The sequence below is a fragment of the Eremothecium sinecaudum genome, chromosome V (genome assembly GCF_001548555.1).
Source record: "Eremothecium sinecaudum strain ATCC 58844 chromosome V, complete sequence".
Taxonomy (NCBI): Eukaryota; Fungi; Ascomycota; class Saccharomycetes; order Saccharomycetales; family Saccharomycetaceae; genus Eremothecium; species Eremothecium sinecaudum.
The window spans coordinates 349,318-365,151 of NC_030896.1; the positions used below are offsets into that span (position 1 = coordinate 349,318).

General features: G+C 39.2%; 10 protein-coding genes across 10 annotated transcripts; 4 read left to right on the forward strand and 6 right to left on the reverse strand.

Annotated features, from left to right (window-relative positions):
- Positions 1–243: 243 nt before the first annotated feature.
- AW171_hschr53036 (HEL178Cp) lies at positions 244–2,631 on the reverse strand (the record flags this gene model as incomplete). The annotated part of the gene is made up of 1 exon (XM_018132620.1): positions 244–2,631. One exon carries the CDS (start codon positions 2,629–2,631, stop codon positions 244–246), a length of 2,388 nt encoding a protein of 795 aa, XP_017988099.1.
- A 375-nt stretch (positions 2,632–3,006) lies between these two features.
- On the forward strand, positions 3,007–4,914 carry TOP3 (DNA topoisomerase 3; the record flags this gene model as incomplete). Its single annotated transcript, XM_018132619.1, has 1 exon — positions 3,007–4,914. The coding sequence occupies one exon, from the start codon at positions 3,007–3,009 to the stop codon at positions 4,912–4,914; it is 1,908 nt and encodes a 635-aa protein (XP_017988100.1).
- A 136-nt stretch (positions 4,915–5,050) lies between these two features.
- MSC2 (metal cation transporter MSC2) lies at positions 5,051–7,147 on the reverse strand (the record flags this gene model as incomplete). The annotated part of the gene is made up of 1 exon (XM_018132618.1): positions 5,051–7,147. The coding sequence occupies one exon, from the start codon at positions 7,145–7,147 to the stop codon at positions 5,051–5,053; it is 2,097 nt and encodes a 698-aa protein (XP_017988101.1).
- A 420-nt stretch (positions 7,148–7,567) lies between these two features.
- COQ4 (ubiquinone biosynthesis protein COQ4) lies at positions 7,568–8,539 on the reverse strand (the record flags this gene model as incomplete). The annotated part of the gene is made up of 1 exon (XM_018132617.1): positions 7,568–8,539. The coding sequence occupies one exon, from the start codon at positions 8,537–8,539 to the stop codon at positions 7,568–7,570; it is 972 nt and encodes a 323-aa protein (XP_017988102.1).
- A 181-nt stretch (positions 8,540–8,720) lies between these two features.
- RAV2 (Rav2p) lies at positions 8,721–9,743 on the forward strand (the record flags this gene model as incomplete). The annotated part of the gene is made up of 1 exon (XM_018132616.1): positions 8,721–9,743. The coding sequence occupies one exon, from the start codon at positions 8,721–8,723 to the stop codon at positions 9,741–9,743; it is 1,023 nt and encodes a 340-aa protein (XP_017988103.1).
- Positions 9,744–9,778: 35 nt separating this feature from the next.
- On the reverse strand, positions 9,779–10,252 carry SPC19 (Spc19p; the record flags this gene model as incomplete). The annotated part of the gene is made up of 1 exon (XM_018132615.1): positions 9,779–10,252. One exon carries the CDS (start codon positions 10,250–10,252, stop codon positions 9,779–9,781), a length of 474 nt encoding a protein of 157 aa, XP_017988104.1.
- Positions 10,253–10,450: 198 nt separating this feature from the next.
- Positions 10,451–11,902, forward strand: AW171_hschr53042 (HEL172Wp; the record flags this gene model as incomplete). Its single annotated transcript, XM_018132614.1, has 1 exon — positions 10,451–11,902. The coding sequence occupies one exon, from the start codon at positions 10,451–10,453 to the stop codon at positions 11,900–11,902; it is 1,452 nt and encodes a 483-aa protein (XP_017988105.1).
- Positions 11,903–12,063: 161 nt separating this feature from the next.
- Positions 12,064–12,999, reverse strand: LIP2 (lipoyl(octanoyl) transferase LIP2; the record flags this gene model as incomplete). The annotated part of the gene is made up of 1 exon (XM_018132613.1): positions 12,064–12,999. The coding sequence occupies one exon, from the start codon at positions 12,997–12,999 to the stop codon at positions 12,064–12,066; it is 936 nt and encodes a 311-aa protein (XP_017988106.1).
- A 191-nt stretch (positions 13,000–13,190) lies between these two features.
- Positions 13,191–14,555, forward strand: RKM2 (protein-lysine N-methyltransferase; the record flags this gene model as incomplete). Its single annotated transcript, XM_018132612.1, has 1 exon — positions 13,191–14,555. The coding sequence occupies one exon, from the start codon at positions 13,191–13,193 to the stop codon at positions 14,553–14,555; it is 1,365 nt and encodes a 454-aa protein (XP_017988107.1).
- Positions 14,556–14,569: 14 nt separating this feature from the next.
- CBS2 (Cbs2p) lies at positions 14,570–15,688 on the reverse strand (the record flags this gene model as incomplete). Its single annotated transcript, XM_018132611.1, has 1 exon — positions 14,570–15,688. The coding sequence occupies one exon, from the start codon at positions 15,686–15,688 to the stop codon at positions 14,570–14,572; it is 1,119 nt and encodes a 372-aa protein (XP_017988108.1).
- Between the last annotated feature and the right edge of the window lie 146 nt (positions 15,689–15,834).

Sequence of the window (15,834 nt, forward strand, 5' to 3'; positions counted from 1 at the left end):
TTGGAATTTATTTAGGTGATCTTTACAACCATGTTTCATTGGTAAAGCTAGTCCTGTTCAAGAGAACGTTACTGAATCTTTGTTATAATAATACATATCAACCTGTAAATGTATAAAACCGTGTAATCTTAAAACATCTTGTACAATTGAATCAGTACATATGTATGTTATTTCGTTATTGGGCAAATGCCGGACAGAAATTACGAGGCTGTAACCAATTTACATAAAATACTATTAAACCAGCTATTGTGGTGGTGACTGCTGTTGAAAACTAGGAGCAGGGAATTGCCCATTGTTTAACATCACCATACCCGGTCTGTGTGGTGGAAAATATACCATGTAAGGTGCAGCGACAAACGGAACTGACATATTTTGGTATTGTGGAGCTTGGGTTGTCATGAGATAAGGTTGCTGGGGAATCGAAGGGTAAGACGGGTAAATATACTGCATAGCTTCACCATTAGAATTTGTTTGCAAAGGGAATGGTTGTAATGAATTCAGCATGGGAGGATATTTTTGCTCCTGGTGAGAAGCTGGCTCCTGTAAACCCTGACTAGAGGACGCATGAGATTGATTAACCGGTAATAAACCGGGGGGTGGTCCACACGAAAGGCCCTGCTTCACTGAAGGATGTGGACTTTCCGATGCTTCACTTCCAGTGTTTGATTGGTTAACTGATGACGTACGACCATCACTTGAGTTGGTAGGAGAATTGTTTTCACGGTAGAGATGACATGAAGGAGTTACATTAAATGTGGCAGGTGCTGCTGGAACAGTTGAACCACTGTAACTCCACGTCTCGAACCCATCTTTTTTAGACGTGCCTCTAATCTCAGCCAATTTAGCTTCCAATTCAGGCAAAGAAACCACCCGTTTCGCAATAGAGCGAGGCTTATTTTTTTTCCGGTTCGACTCCATTGGCTTCGTCAAGCTTACATACTCCTTGAATGTTCCATCAGCAGCTTTGTTTATCTTTTTGAATTCAAAGCCATCGTCAGATTCAACCATCGTAATACCAACAAGGTTTTTTACCAAGAATTTCTTACAAGAAATGAAAAATGCACGAAGCTTTAATAAATGCTCTTCTTCTGGCGTAGATTTATTATCATATAGACCAGCCAATCTGTCTGCTAAATTGTCTACCTTAAAAAGAGCGACATCGTTAAAGTCAGACAACGTATTGCCGATGGAAGAAAAGTCTTTTACCATTATATCCTCATCAAAAAAATAATCCCTAGTTGGTCTATGATCACCCATGACCTTCCCCTCATAACTAACATGCGATAAGATCTCATTTGCAAAGCGAGCCATAGCTGTGCAAAATTGTGTATGCCTATGAGCGAAGTGCAACGCTATTGGATTTGTTTTTAACCAAACCCCAATTATACGAGCAATGCCTAGATATTCCCAATGTTCGGTATTTTGCCATTCTTTTACAATAACTCTTTCAATAAGATGAGAAAAGAATTTGAAGACAGCTTCTAGGTACCTTACGCAAGGCTTCGGCAAGTTGCCCGCTTTTCCAACAGAAGATATGTTTAGATTTTTCACAATCAGATCAAAACCGCCAATAAGTAAGAGGGTTTCCTGGACTATCATTAAGCGATTTTTTGAGTAACGTGAGCTAACTTTATCGAATAACTGCTTGCGAAAGTGGGCAACTTGCGACTGTTTGTCTTTCCAACATTCTGGCGCATAAATAGAACTAAACCAAGCAAGGAAGTAAAATTCTAGGATTTCCTTGTCAATGTAGTTCTCTCCTCCCATATCTTTCAACTTTAAAGCCTTCAACTTATCATCTAGCTTTAGAAATAACCCACTTGTTGGGTTAGCAACTACGCTATTAAAGTTGGGAAAACCTGCATCAGTAGGTAGCCTCGCCAGAGACCCACGCATAAATTCATAAGTTGCACTTCCATAGTTGCCCGTTTGAATATATACAAGCCCTTTCTGCAAATAAGTCTCACCCACGGAAGGAACAATACTTGTTGCAATTCTAAAATATCGGTTGGTCTTTTCAAAGTCTGTTATCCTAAAGCTCTTGGAGACCCTCCCACTCATAACCTTATAACGATGGCAGCACCCAAGGTACAATAAACAACGCTGCAAAGACATTACGCAGAATATCGTAAAATTAGAACTGTCATCCAAAACACTTTTCTTAGAAACACTCTCATTGATATTCAACTCACTCATTATATTGTGAGGAAGAACAAGCTTAAAGTCAAAATTCTCAAAGAATTTCTCCATAATGTCGTAATAAAACCGGTGAATAAGCTTAAACACTTTGTTAAGTTTGGAATTCATACTCCTAAACTCAATGTATTTCCGATCATTATTATTAACCTCCAATTCCTTAACAATGTAACAGCGCCATTGCTGGAACCATTTAAAAATAGGATAATGTATTTCCCTCCAAACAGTATCCAGCAAGTTCGGAGATGCCATATCTTGCTTCTCAGCTTCCAAGTATGTCACCCACCATTTTAGAATCTTAGAATGAATAAGTTGTAAGAAGCCCTGTAACAACGTAATATCATCTGTTGCACTTCTAGAATGAAGCAGCTCTATCAACTTCTTTTTAAATTCATTAAAGTTTGGTATGTTACCAATATTTAAGGATTCTTTCATGTAAAAGGGAATAATTAATGAAGTAAACTCTAATCCTGAGGTAAAGAACAATATTATTCTAAAATCCGATAAAAATTTGTAAAACCCCTCAGTAATACCCTAATTATACGCATAAAGGCTAAGTATTAGAGATGTCAATGTCCCATCGCTGCATAGATACGCAGTAAATAGTAATAGCGATGCCTTCTAAAAACGGTTAATAAAATTTTCAAGAGATCACGTGTGTGAAAAATTTCCTCTCGCCACGTGATTGATTTTTTTTTCACTTTAGCGCCTAGTTTAATGGCTTCACGCGTTAACCATACAATGGAAGGGCCCAAACAAAGGTCGTTCGTGAAAGCTACCCGCCTAAAAGTTGCTAGTTTAATGTATGGGATGAAGGTACTATGTGTTGCTGAAAAAAATTCCATTGCAAAGGCTGTAGCGGGTATATTAGGAGGTGGGCGTTCACGGATGCGTCCATCAAGCTCTAAATACATTAAAAACTATGATTTTGAGTATAGCTTCCCCTGGTTACCTGGTAATGGCTCAAGGTGTGATGTTACTATGACAGCAGTTGCTGGTCACTTGATGGAACAGGATTTTGGACCGAACTACGGATGGAATAAATGCGATCCGAAAGATTTGTTTCACGCAGAGATCATTGACAAGCCAAATAAAGAGATCGCAGCTAACATAGCTAAGGAATGTCGCAATGCGAACTATCTAATGATCTGGACCGATTACGATAGGGAAGGGGAAGCAATTGGGTGGGAAGTTGCGAAGGTTGCGATGCAGGCGAATCCATATCTTAATGAAGAGAAGATTTACCGTGCAGTGTTTTCGCACTTGGGACGTGAGCATATTATAAATGCAGCTCGTAATCCCTCAAGGATTGATATGAATGCAGTTCATGCTGTGAATGCTAGATCTGAGATAGATCTTCGTGCTGGGTATGCTTTTACTCGGTTACTTACCGGGACGCTTCAATCCAAAGTAGAGATGGAAATGTCTACCGAAAAGAACAAAAAAAGAGCAATTATATCCTATGGTACATGCCAGTTTCCTACTTTAGGCTTTGTTGTTGATAGATATGAACGTGTCAAGAATTTTGTACCAGAAGAGTTTTGGTATATCCAACTAATTATCGACGATGTTGAACAGGATAGGAAGGTAACCTTCCAGTGGGATAGAGGTCATCTATTTGATAGATTATCTGTGATGACTATCTATGAGATGTGCATAGAGGAGGTGGGATGTCGTGCAAAGGTGTGCAGTGTTACAGCTAAAGAAACAACTAAATATAGACCACTTCCGCTAACAACGGTGGAACTGCAGAAAAACTGCTCCAAGTACCTGAGGATGTCTGCGAAGCAGTCTCTTGATGCAGCAGAGAAACTCTACCAGAAGGGTTTCATTTCCTATCCAAGAACGGAGACGGATTCCTTTTCAAAGCAAATGGACCTACAAACACTCGTTCAACAGCAGAAAGAACATCAACAGTGGGGATCTTACGCAGCCGATTTGCTAGATGAAGCTGGCCATCATTCAAGCAATAAATTTCAATGGCCGCGTTCAGGAACACATGACGATCAAGCACATCCTCCAATTCATCCAGTTTTATGTGTGCAGCCAAATAGTGATATGTCGCTTGATGAAAAGCGTGTTTATGAGTATGTTGTTAGGCATTTCTTAGCCTGCTGTTCTGCTGATGCCAAAGGAAGGACATCTAAAGTACAGCTAAAGTGGCACACAGAAACATTCACCGCTACTGGACTGCAAGTTCTGGAAGAGAACTTTCTAAAGGTTTATACATACCAGAAATGGACTTCTAGTGTTCAGCTACCTATTCTAGAGCTAAATTCAGAACTAGAAATAGCGAAAGGCGAAATGAAATCCGGTAAGACAACTCCACCAAAGTATATTACTGAGAGTGAGTTGATTATGTTAATGGATGCAAATGGAATTGGAACCGATGCTACCATTGCCGAACATATTGAGAAGATACAGGAGAGAAAATATATCAAAGCCGAAGGCTCAGCTAAAAACAAGGTATTTAAACCAACAATTTTGGGACGCTCTTTAGTGCATGGGTTTGAAGATATCGGACTCGAAGAATCATTTGCAAAGCCATTCTTAAGGCGTGATATGGAGGTGGATCTCAAATCCATTTGTCAAGGCACTAAAAATAAACATGATGTTCTGAAGAACATAATTGGAATGTATATGGACTATTACGACCAAACAAATTCCCAACGGTCGAAGTTGATAAATTCATATGATCGTATGCGACGTGAAACGTAGATCGTTAGCATGAACAGACAGAGTTTTCATAATATCCAACTGAAACCAAAGTCTAATCGCATATTAATTAATTTTATTTGCAGTAAGTAATTTCAAATTATAAAACACCTTATAAAGTAAAGTGGCTACTAAAAGTTTAATGCGCTGCGGCTTGATGCTGAAATGACGTTGCACGGCACCAACATTTAGATTCATTAGGTTCAACCTGAATCCATGCCGTTATACCCAAATTATCAAATATCTTTTCCACGCGTTTCTTGATAATTGTTGAGTTTTCACCATCGGTATGTTGAATATGGATATACCCAATCAACTTCCTGGCTGCCGATGTCTTGGAAGATGAAACGGTACCTTTTTCGGTGCATGAGTGAGAATTGTTATGATTGTGGCTGTGTTCAAGCTCATGATCAAGTTCGTGTTCGTGTTTATGTTCGTTTTCGTCTGCGTGTGTGTGCTCATGTCCATGGTCAAGCATATTTGTGTTTACATGCGAATGCGAATGACAGCCTCCAGAACTCGCTGTAGCTGGCCAAAACCTGGGTGTTGAATAACCAGCAATACCAGGAGTAGAGGCTATCTGCGTTAATGCTTCCTTGACTAGTGCATGATTTTTATCATTCATTTTTAACAATATCCCATTTGTAGTTGATTTGAGTAACGGTATTGAACTTAAGAGGATCATTAATGCTATGAAGATCGAGGCTAGCGGATCAAATACCTGCGACCCAAACATTTTCGTTAGTAAAGTTGATACTATAACACCAACAGATCCTAGGGTGTCAGCCAGAATATGAAGAAATATGCCCTTTAAGTTTTCGTTGTCGTGATCGTGTCCTGTATGATCACAGGCAAAAAGACCAACTATGTTAACCAACAGACCCATTACTGATACTACAATCAATTCATTGGTACCATGAAGGGTTATTGGATGAACTATTCTTCCTACTGCTTCAACAAGGATGCCCGAAACAATACCAAGAAGCAACACCCCGTTAGTAAAACCGGCAAGGGTTTCTAAGTAAGTCAATGCGAAAGGAAATTTGTCTGTGGAAGGATTCTTCGATAATACACTCGCCAGGAGTCCTAAAAGCAACGATGTACAATCCAATGCCATATGCAAAGAATCAGAAAGTAACCCAAGTGACTTTGAGCGGAAAGAGTACAGTAATTGCACCAACATAAACGCAAAGTTAAGTAGTAAGAAGGAAAATATCGCCCGGTTTTCTTTACTAACAGCCAGCTTCCTAAGAATAGATGCTGTACTGTTAGCGCCATCATCATTTTTGCCATTAACGTGTGAATGAGAATGCGAATGTGAATGATGGCTGACATCATCGCAATGCCTATCAACGTTTTCGTAGCCTACAACCGTATGTGGAGCACCTTGATCAACGATGCTTGGCAATATTCCACTCATAGAAATGAACAAAATGAGCGTTAAAGCCCCCTTGTAACTTGATGATAATACATTTGATGACAAAAATCGCAACATTACTGACATAGTTCCAATTATTGAAGGTGTATACGGTAGCTTCCATACTTCATGCGCAATTGTAGCCTTCTTGTTTATAGCAAGAATGTCCTGTGTGATATCTTCAAAACTAAACAATGTAACAATGCTACAACCAATAAAGACCAGAACCATAGAGTAATTTATCTTAACAGTAGGAACAAAGCTTACAAGTGCACCTATACCAAAAAGCAACGTAATAGTTAAAACTGAGAAGAAGTACTTTTGCACTTTTACCTCATTCAAATAGGAAGTGATCTTCATTCCAACCTTCTTTTGCCAAAGTAAAAGTACAATAAGTACCGCATATGATATAACTGTGGGAATATATGAAGTGCTTTCAAAGTAGTTCAACGATAGACTCAATGCTGGAAGAGGAATGTAGTACTGAAACTTAACCGATGACGCAGAAAATAACTGTAAGAAAGTGACAGATAATACAGAAGCTTGAACTGGTCCCATAAATTCAGTAAGTAATGCATTTGTGAGAGATATTAGGAATATGACAGCACTATATTTTGTGAAAGACTTCATCACTTGCTGGGTAATCAATACAACAATGGCTGATGCAGCAAGTGGTATCAACAGAACTCTCAGGGCCAAATGTAGACAATTATCATTATCTGATGCATCTGTATATGTAGAAATTAGACTGGCTGATAATAGAATTGCTGGGTATGACAGCAGTAAAGGAATTCGCGTTAACACTTGATTCAGCGACATGTTAAAACACTTTATCAAAAGATGCAAAACTCAATTTGATAAACCTATCTGCTCAATAGTACTCTAGCAATTTCATGCGTCACTAAATGAGGTAGTTTAAGATATATTTGGGCTTAATATTGATAACTTTGCTTTGTACTATGTCAAATCATTACATACGATGTAATATGTAAAGATGAACTAAAGGATGTTCTTCAGACATAGCTCATCGTTTCGTTGCTAAAATGTACTGTAGCCTGGCTATATCCCTGGAGCAATCTTAACATGCTTTCCTTCTTTGTTGCTTATTGTATTTTTCTTTACGGTTTTGTTGTTTATGCACATCACCATTGAACACTCTGCGAATCGCCATTGTAAACGGCAATCGCTTGATCGGCGAAAAAGTTCAATTGCTATTCATTATATTGCATATCTATTGGATTAATACTTTTCGTACTTGTTTTTAAAATGCCTTTTTCTATCGGCAATTTCCTTTCTTATCGCACGTAAGTCAGGTGGTGGTGCAATACCTAGTTCTTTTCTAAGCTCACCTACATCACTATCGAGGTGCTCCTCCCAGTACACATTTATTAGCGGTTTAGCTTTTAGTCCCGTTTCAATTGCCCATGGTATGTAAATGTCATATAGTCGTTTCTTCTGTTCGGGTTTTAGCCTTAATGGTGCCAATAAAGAACCAATTACAGCCATTGGAACACCAATATTAGCGGCCTCAAGAGCCTTCACAGCAATTTCACCTTCAATGATAATCGGAAGGTTGCTGATGGCATGGTAGAAGTCGTGGCACTGCCTGTAACGGAGGAAGATATACGCATGGACGGGATCGTCAATATACGTAACGGGAGCTCTTGTGTCTGGAGTTACACCCTCCGCTCTCAGCCACTTGTAAAATGTGTAGCCCAGAGAATTCTTGGGGTACAAAGCAAGCTTATCCATTTTTAAGTCAGCTTCGCTAATTGTCGGCCGCTCCTTCAATATACGCCTTCCGGTCTTATCCATGAGCATAGTTGTCTTTAAACGTTCCAAAAAGGACTTGAATGCCAAGCTCTCTCCAAGTTGGACAATATTGGTTCCATCTTCAGGGTGGTAGTAGGATTTAATTCCAGAAGCAGCAAATAGAAGCATTTTCTCGTGCATCCAAAGCGGGACGTGTCCCGGATACTGCGGTTCCATAGGCCTTGTGTCTTTCAAACTCTTGATACGCCTTTCAACTTCCTCCTGCTTCTTCATTGCATAACTGGGGTCCCTGTTGTGCAATTCACCTCTTCCCATAGCATCAGCTAATCTACTCTCACGACCAAAAACCATGCTACCAACGCCTAAAGCAGCAGCTAAAAGGAAACTACGACGTTGGCTATATAAAACTACACCATTAGATCTAGCAACTTGAAGCATATCGTTCTTAATGCCAACCTTAATGTGTTGAACGTGGTATGAGGTGTACTAGTAACAAGCGCTCAGCTGAAAAATATCAAGTCCTTTATTCTCTCATACATACAACCGAAGGAAAATTAAATGGAGTCTTATAACATATACATAAAGGGTCTGCCGGTCTCGAACAGTTTCTAATCATATCATGACAGCAGAACTATATCCAGATGACCATCTGGGTTCATTAGCTGATAAATTAAGTGATCCTAGCAACGAGAAGAAATGGTTAATTAACGAAATCGTGAAACCTCAACTTCCAACTATCATTGATAATATAGAGAAATGTCACGAACTGCTGCTTAGTGATGTGGTTTTTAAAATGCCAATGAGTAATGGTGTGAGTAAAAACCAAACCGCTATCTTAAGAGGTATTTTGTGTAGACAGAGAGGAAATATAGTGGATTTCCAAGCGTTTGTGAAGTTCCGTCAATTCCATAAGGGAAAGGCTATAGAGTTGAAGATGAAAACTGACGCTGGAAAATTTAAACTATTACAAATAGAAACTATATGTGACTGTTTAACTGAAATGACAGACCTTCTAAACGAGTTACAGGGCCTGGACGATGCAGAAGCGTTTACAGATATGTTTGGGATTTTGCTTTCAAAGCTTTCGAAAGCCATCAGCTCACTTGAAAACCCTCCAAGACGATTACTTTTCCCTGAGGATGATAACGAAGCAATGAAAACCATGATTGAGAACTACAAGACTATCTGTGAGACTACACACCATATTCTTAGCATTGAACTGGTGCTAATCCGGAACGAAATTATGATTGAGTTTCGAAACCTAGAAAAGGTCACAAAGAAGCCCTGGAGCAAGATAGACAAAGCAACCGGCCAATCTTTTGTGGACCAAATACGACACCAGCTCAAGAGCCAGCGGACGGTGCCCATAAAATCTGTCATGGAGCGCGCAGGCGTGCAGATAGAGGAGCAGTCGCTGCTCAACAGTCTCATATCCAAGCTTAATACCAACGATGAACGTGTCACCATCAAGGAAGCCCAGGAATTCCTCAATCGTTGTATAACCTTTGATGGCCAAGTTGTCATGGAGTGCGAACGAGTCTCTATTAGAACAAGTGACCCGAGTCTGATAAGCGTCAGCTCAAAGCTAAACAGCCTTGCAAACCGCTTGAGCACCTACTATACCAACCTAAAAATCGTGTAAATCACCCGCATGTATATCGAAATACCACATAGCTTCTAGCTATCTTCTTGCGCCTGCAGTTCTTCCAGTTCACGAGCAAGTGCTTGTTTTCTGCTCTTCAATTGTCGCAGACGGTCAAGTTCCTCCTTAGTTGTAGTCCCCATAACAACTGGAAACCTCTTTGATCCACCGAAACGCCTACTTGCAGTGCTAAACTTATTATTTAACCGCAGCTGGTTCAATTCATAAGTCTGCTGCAGTGTAGATCTTTCTCTTTCGAGCTTGTTAAGAGACTTTTCAAGCTTGCTGCATAACTTATCCACTACAGGCTCAACGTCTTCAATTAAGTCCAATCTCGCACGTTGCAAATCATATTCTGAAACCAACTCAAATACTCTTTTAGGCTCTAGAAGCGTGTTTCTTAGTCTTGTACTGTGCGTACCTTGTTGTTTTAGACGATCTAAAGTCCCCTGAAGAATGCCAACGCTATTTTCCAGCGCCAAGCAACTTAACTGCAACGAATCACCCATCGAAACCCGTCTAGTGAAACTAAAAAGCTTTAAAGATCCTCTTTTATAGCACTAGTTGCGCTCTTCTTATAGCATTAATTGGCAAGGGTAACTTGGTTTAGAAGTTTCAGCTTTTTAAAAATAACTGCAGTCGCAAAACCGATTAAACCGTAAGAGAATTAATAGTTATATACTTTGAGGAGGTGTAAATTTATCAATATGGTAGGCGATGATGCGAGTAGCAGGTCTCGAATGGCTAGGATGAGATCGAACTCCAAAAGTAACGGTTCATCAGCACCACCATCGCCTCCACAGGCAGCTGCTGATATTCCCACAAGTTCAAGTGGAATTCCTATAGTTAAAGCAAATGCTGGGAGTTGCTCAATAACAGGACCACCAATGCGTAATAAGTATACGCATATTATTGTTTTCAAGTCGCTAAACGGTACTTTTGAAACAAAATTCCTTGTTGTACCATTCAAACCGGATGGTTTAAAATTGGGAAGACCGGTTGTTAACAATAATGGCAACAATAATAATGGTGGTGGAGGTGTAGCTGCTGGTAGCTGTATGGTTAATGGGCAAGGTGAAGGACAGCCCCATGTTAGGCCCGATAACGGGCATTTTGACTCTCGTGTTCTTTCAAGGAATCATGCCTCCTTAAGTTGCGACCCAGAAACTGGAGCTATATATATTCGGGACTTAAAGTCAAGCAATGGGACGTTTATAAATGGGACACGGATTGGACAGTCGGATGTTGAGTTGAAAGTTGGTGATATAGTTGATTTGGGAACAGACATAGACGCCAAATTTGAACATAGGAAGATAAGCGCATTAGTTGAAGATATTTCGGTGATACCATTAATTCATGAGGATATTAGCATTGTTAAGAATTTTGAAGCGACAAATGGTAAGGGTAGTGCAAACTACAAATCTTCTGGAGCGCGACCCGAGCCTGTACACTTAACTGCATCGAATGCCCAAAGAGCAGCTTTTGAGGCTGCTATGTTCGGTGACGTAAATAATTTAGACCTTGAGGAGGCGGTTCTTGGATCTGAGACTGAAATACTAAGTGGCATTTTTATTAATAATTCAATTGGAACTTCTCCAAACCTAATCAATGTTATTAAGACGCTAGTGAGTGAGCTAACCCTGGAGCAAACAGAATATTTAAAGTTGAAGTCTATGGAAAACTTCCTAATAAACTACACCAATAATATAGACTATTTGAATAAGCTTCGGATAGAACAAAATGATTCCAAACTAGTACAGTTACAATTCACGTTGCGACAGAAATTAAATGAGAAACAAGAGAAGTTGGTTGAGGAATACAATGCACAACTAATGGAACTGCGGAAAGAGAAAGATGATATGAAAGAAGCCATGGAGCAAAGTTCTGCAGCCGCAAATCAGCAAATAGAGAGCTTAAACAGGGAATTAGAGGATATGAATACGCGTTTAGAGGTGGAGAAATATAAGAACTCACAATTATCCAAAGAATTCGAAAAAGACACGTTAACTCGGGAAAAATATAGTACTTTGAAACATCTAACAAAATTTCCGTCACTCATAGTTTTCGACTTCAAGGGTTTCCTAGTTCTTGGCACAATCAGTGTCGGTGTTGTTGCTCTTGCAGTGAAATATCTTACAACCAAAAGCGAACTGTTTTGATGGCCAATATTTTACGAGACATCTGTGGCATTGCATTTAACTGTGTAAGGGTGCAGCATGAAACTAGTATACCAAAATTTCTCGATAATATGTAAATTGTTCCACTTCTATGTGCGCGCTTTACATTATCGAATTATTGTAGTAAATAATAAACTATTTCTCTATAACTGTATCTCATCCATAGAAATCCTTTCTATTTCCTTGACCCCAAGCAGCTTTGCAATTTCATCAACAAATGTTACGGCCAACTGATCAACCGTGCAAGTAGCATCTGGCACCTTTTCCCATATAGATGTGGCTTCCGAATCTGGAAGGCCGCACATAGTAAACCGATCCATATAGGAAAGATCAGGATTCACATTGATACATAACCCATGAGATGTAATTGATCTTCTCACGTTAATGCCCAAACTAGCGATCTTCTGTTTCTCGTTTACCCATACACCGGTATCATTAGTTGTAATTGCCTTCAAACCTAGTGGAGTCTGATTGGCGTTTTTGGGGACATTCTTTAATGTATTTATAGTTGCAGTTTCAATAGCTGATACCAAGCATCTTGCTGGAAAATTGTGAAACCCTTTTAGATCTAAAATGATATATGCTACCATTTGTCCTGGACCATGGAAGGTTACCTGTCCTCCTCTTTCTACTTGTACAAACTTAGGCTTTTTGTTTCCTTTCTGGACTTCAGGTATAAAATTCTCATAACTGCTTATCTCTTCCGGAGTAATTGATCTTTTTATGCGTTTCCCACCTGTATATGTAGGTTCAAACTGAAATGAAAGGATTAGTGGGGTTATTTTATTATGTGTAGTGTCAGTGACAAGCGATTCTCCAGTTTTTGAATTATCTTCATGCAAATTCTGGCTTGGATTCTTTGATGTAAGTCTTTTCAATTCCAAATATTTGGATACATAATACTCTTGTAACTTAAGACCAGCTTCAAAAGGAACCAACTCTGTAAAGTGAATGTGTTTTAACTTGCTCGCAGCGGAGTTAACTGGATATGTTTTAGCAGTTTGAAGGGTTCTAACCAATTGTTTTAATAACCCACCTCTAAAGTGCAACTTGAAAGCTAGACCCATAGTGTGAATCATGCTTAGTATCTCAGAGGTCGAGCTGTATCTTGTATAATATGAATGTAAGTTCTGCTTTCAAGTCCCGTGTTAAAAAATTTCTAAACTTACCGGTGAGATGAGATGAGATGAGATGAGATGAATGAAGCTGCTTGATCATATTAATCCTATAGTACTGTAAAGCTAGCGTTGCAAAGGTAATATTGATTACAATGTCTGATCATAAAGTTGTAAGGCTTATAGAGTGGTTGTTACAATCGGAAACAGTCTATATTTCTGATAAAATCGATATTACACATGAAGAATCATCTGGAAGAGGAGTAATTTTAAAGTCCGGTGAGTTGAAGAAGAATGAAGTTATAATTTCGATTCCAAGTAATTTGCAATTGAATTTCCACACTATTCTACACCATCTTTCTAAGTTTAACTCAAATATCAAAGTTGCTGGTGTCACTCCCAATGCTGATGAAAAAGAACGTAATATTTCCCTTGATGACCCTAGAATACAGGCGTATGGCATATTGGAGACTTCAGAACTATTAAAGCTAAGCTCATTTCAACTGGTGAACTTATATCTGTTGGCAGAATGGTTTTTGCTACCATATTTGTCTTCTAATCATAAATCATATTGGGAACCGTTTTTTGATATATTACCCAGCTCTGATGATTTAAGATGCATACCGGCATATTATAACTGCCTGCCTGACTCTCCAAATAAGATTTTATTACCTTATCTGCCGAGGTCTTCTTTGCTGCACATGGAAAAGATATCTGATCTTGTTCGGAGCGACTGGAGTGTGATTAGCAGATATTTAAGGAGATGGAACGAGCAGTTTAATGATCATGATATACCATCAATCGAGGTACAATTTGAAAAGTTTTTACATATATACTTCGTCATCAACTCGCGGTGCTTGTATACAGAAATACCGCTGAAAGGAAATGCTGTGGACAATTTCACTATGGTGCCATACGTTGACTTTCTAAACCATACCACGATAGTTGATGAGCATTGCTATCCTCAGGTTGTAACTACAAAAAGAAATATATCTGTTGTTGACCAATTTAATATCCGTACTGGTAAACATGAATATAGGGACGAGGGCGACGAAATCTTATTAAACTACGGCGCTCACTCAAATGACTTCCTTCTAAATGAGTATGGTTTTACTGTTCCATGCAACGGATGGAACTATATAGACGTAACTGACTTGGTTCAAAAAATGATCACTAAAGAGGAACATGTATCCTTCTTGAAAGACAAAGGATACTGGGGTGAGTATTCAATAGCATCTGAAGAGATTAGCTTCCGGCTACTGGTTGTACTGGCACTTATTTCCACGAATGACGTTGCAAGGGTAACAAAATATATGATGGGTTATATTACAGACGAGTATTTCGCTCCAAAGTACAGTCATTTGCTAAGGCAAATGCTAGAAAACATGAAGAAATCTTACGAGCATATTATATTGGAAATATCAAATCTCCACGAAGCGGACGGACTTTGTGCTCAGAATATTGTCCAATTATACCAGGGCTACCTGTCAATAATAGATACGCATCTCTGTAGATTATAGTTTTAGTACCGCTTTCACAAATAATTACTCGATAACGCCCTCTTTTTAAAGAAAGCAGCCTTGCCAGCTAGAATTCTGAACATGGCATAATTTACAGGAACAGGTATTTTTTTGAGCTTTCCTAAGGAATGAATGTAACCATTTAACGCAGTCATGTCGGGGTCATGCAGAAGTGTGATATCAAGTCTTACTCTAGGGGCATATTTCGCCAGTGACTCGACGGTGTTCATGATCTTCTGATATAATGCTCTATAGTTCAAGGTTTCAAAGCCTTGCGGCATATTCTTGATGATTTTAAAGAAATGATGATTTATTACAAGTAGCTGCTCCTGCAGAAGAGTTCTCAATACATCTTCCAGGTGATCAACCATGAGTAGCTCTCCATACGTCTGGCAATCGTACAAAGCTGCAAGCGGCTCGATACATGAATCAATTATTACTTTCTCTAATCTTTGAATCAGATGCTCTCCATATGTGCAGAATATAGGCTTCACAAGGGAATTGGTTTCAGAGTTAAGTTGATTTAACAGTGAAACCAACTCATTAGAATCCAACATTTCCTGGAGCTGCTGTTTGTTCGATGCATCGTCATATTCGTAGATACTAGAAGGCGTCAGACTAATTCGTAGCGGATGCGGTTCATTATCGTTCTTTATCCTCACTCCAAATGACCCATCGCGCAGAATACCGCGCTTCTCCATAATGCCAACAAGCAGATTTGGCCTTCCAGGAGAGTTCGGCCATAGACTCTTGGTTATATATTCCTCACAGCCTAATGCAGGATTCAAAAGTAAAATATTAGATGACGGACCGACATTATCTTTGTATTTTGAGAGCTCCTTGGTGAATAACTTATGTCTTTTTTCGCCAATTATTATATTATTCATAGGAGTGAGGACACCATTATTATCCATAGGAGGTTTACACGAACCCATAAACTGCATAAAGCTCTTACCCTTGGGAGCGTCAATTGTAAGCTTAGAATCGGAATTGAGAAATCGCTTCATCAGCGCCTCATCAAACATTACTAAAACCACCTGAGGAACCTTAGGTTGAACTGGAAGCTTTGCAAGTTCATATGCCAAAAAATGAGCTACTGGCTGAGAGCCCAATGCGTATACTCTAGCCACCATAGCGTCTTTCTTTGTCCGTTAGCGGGATCTTTTTTTGTTATCTTAATGTGGCCATTGCTTTAGGTCCAACATGTTTAAACTTTTCAATATTTTACATCTTCACACCGCAAACACAAAATCGCAAATCCTCCGAACTATACAATCTT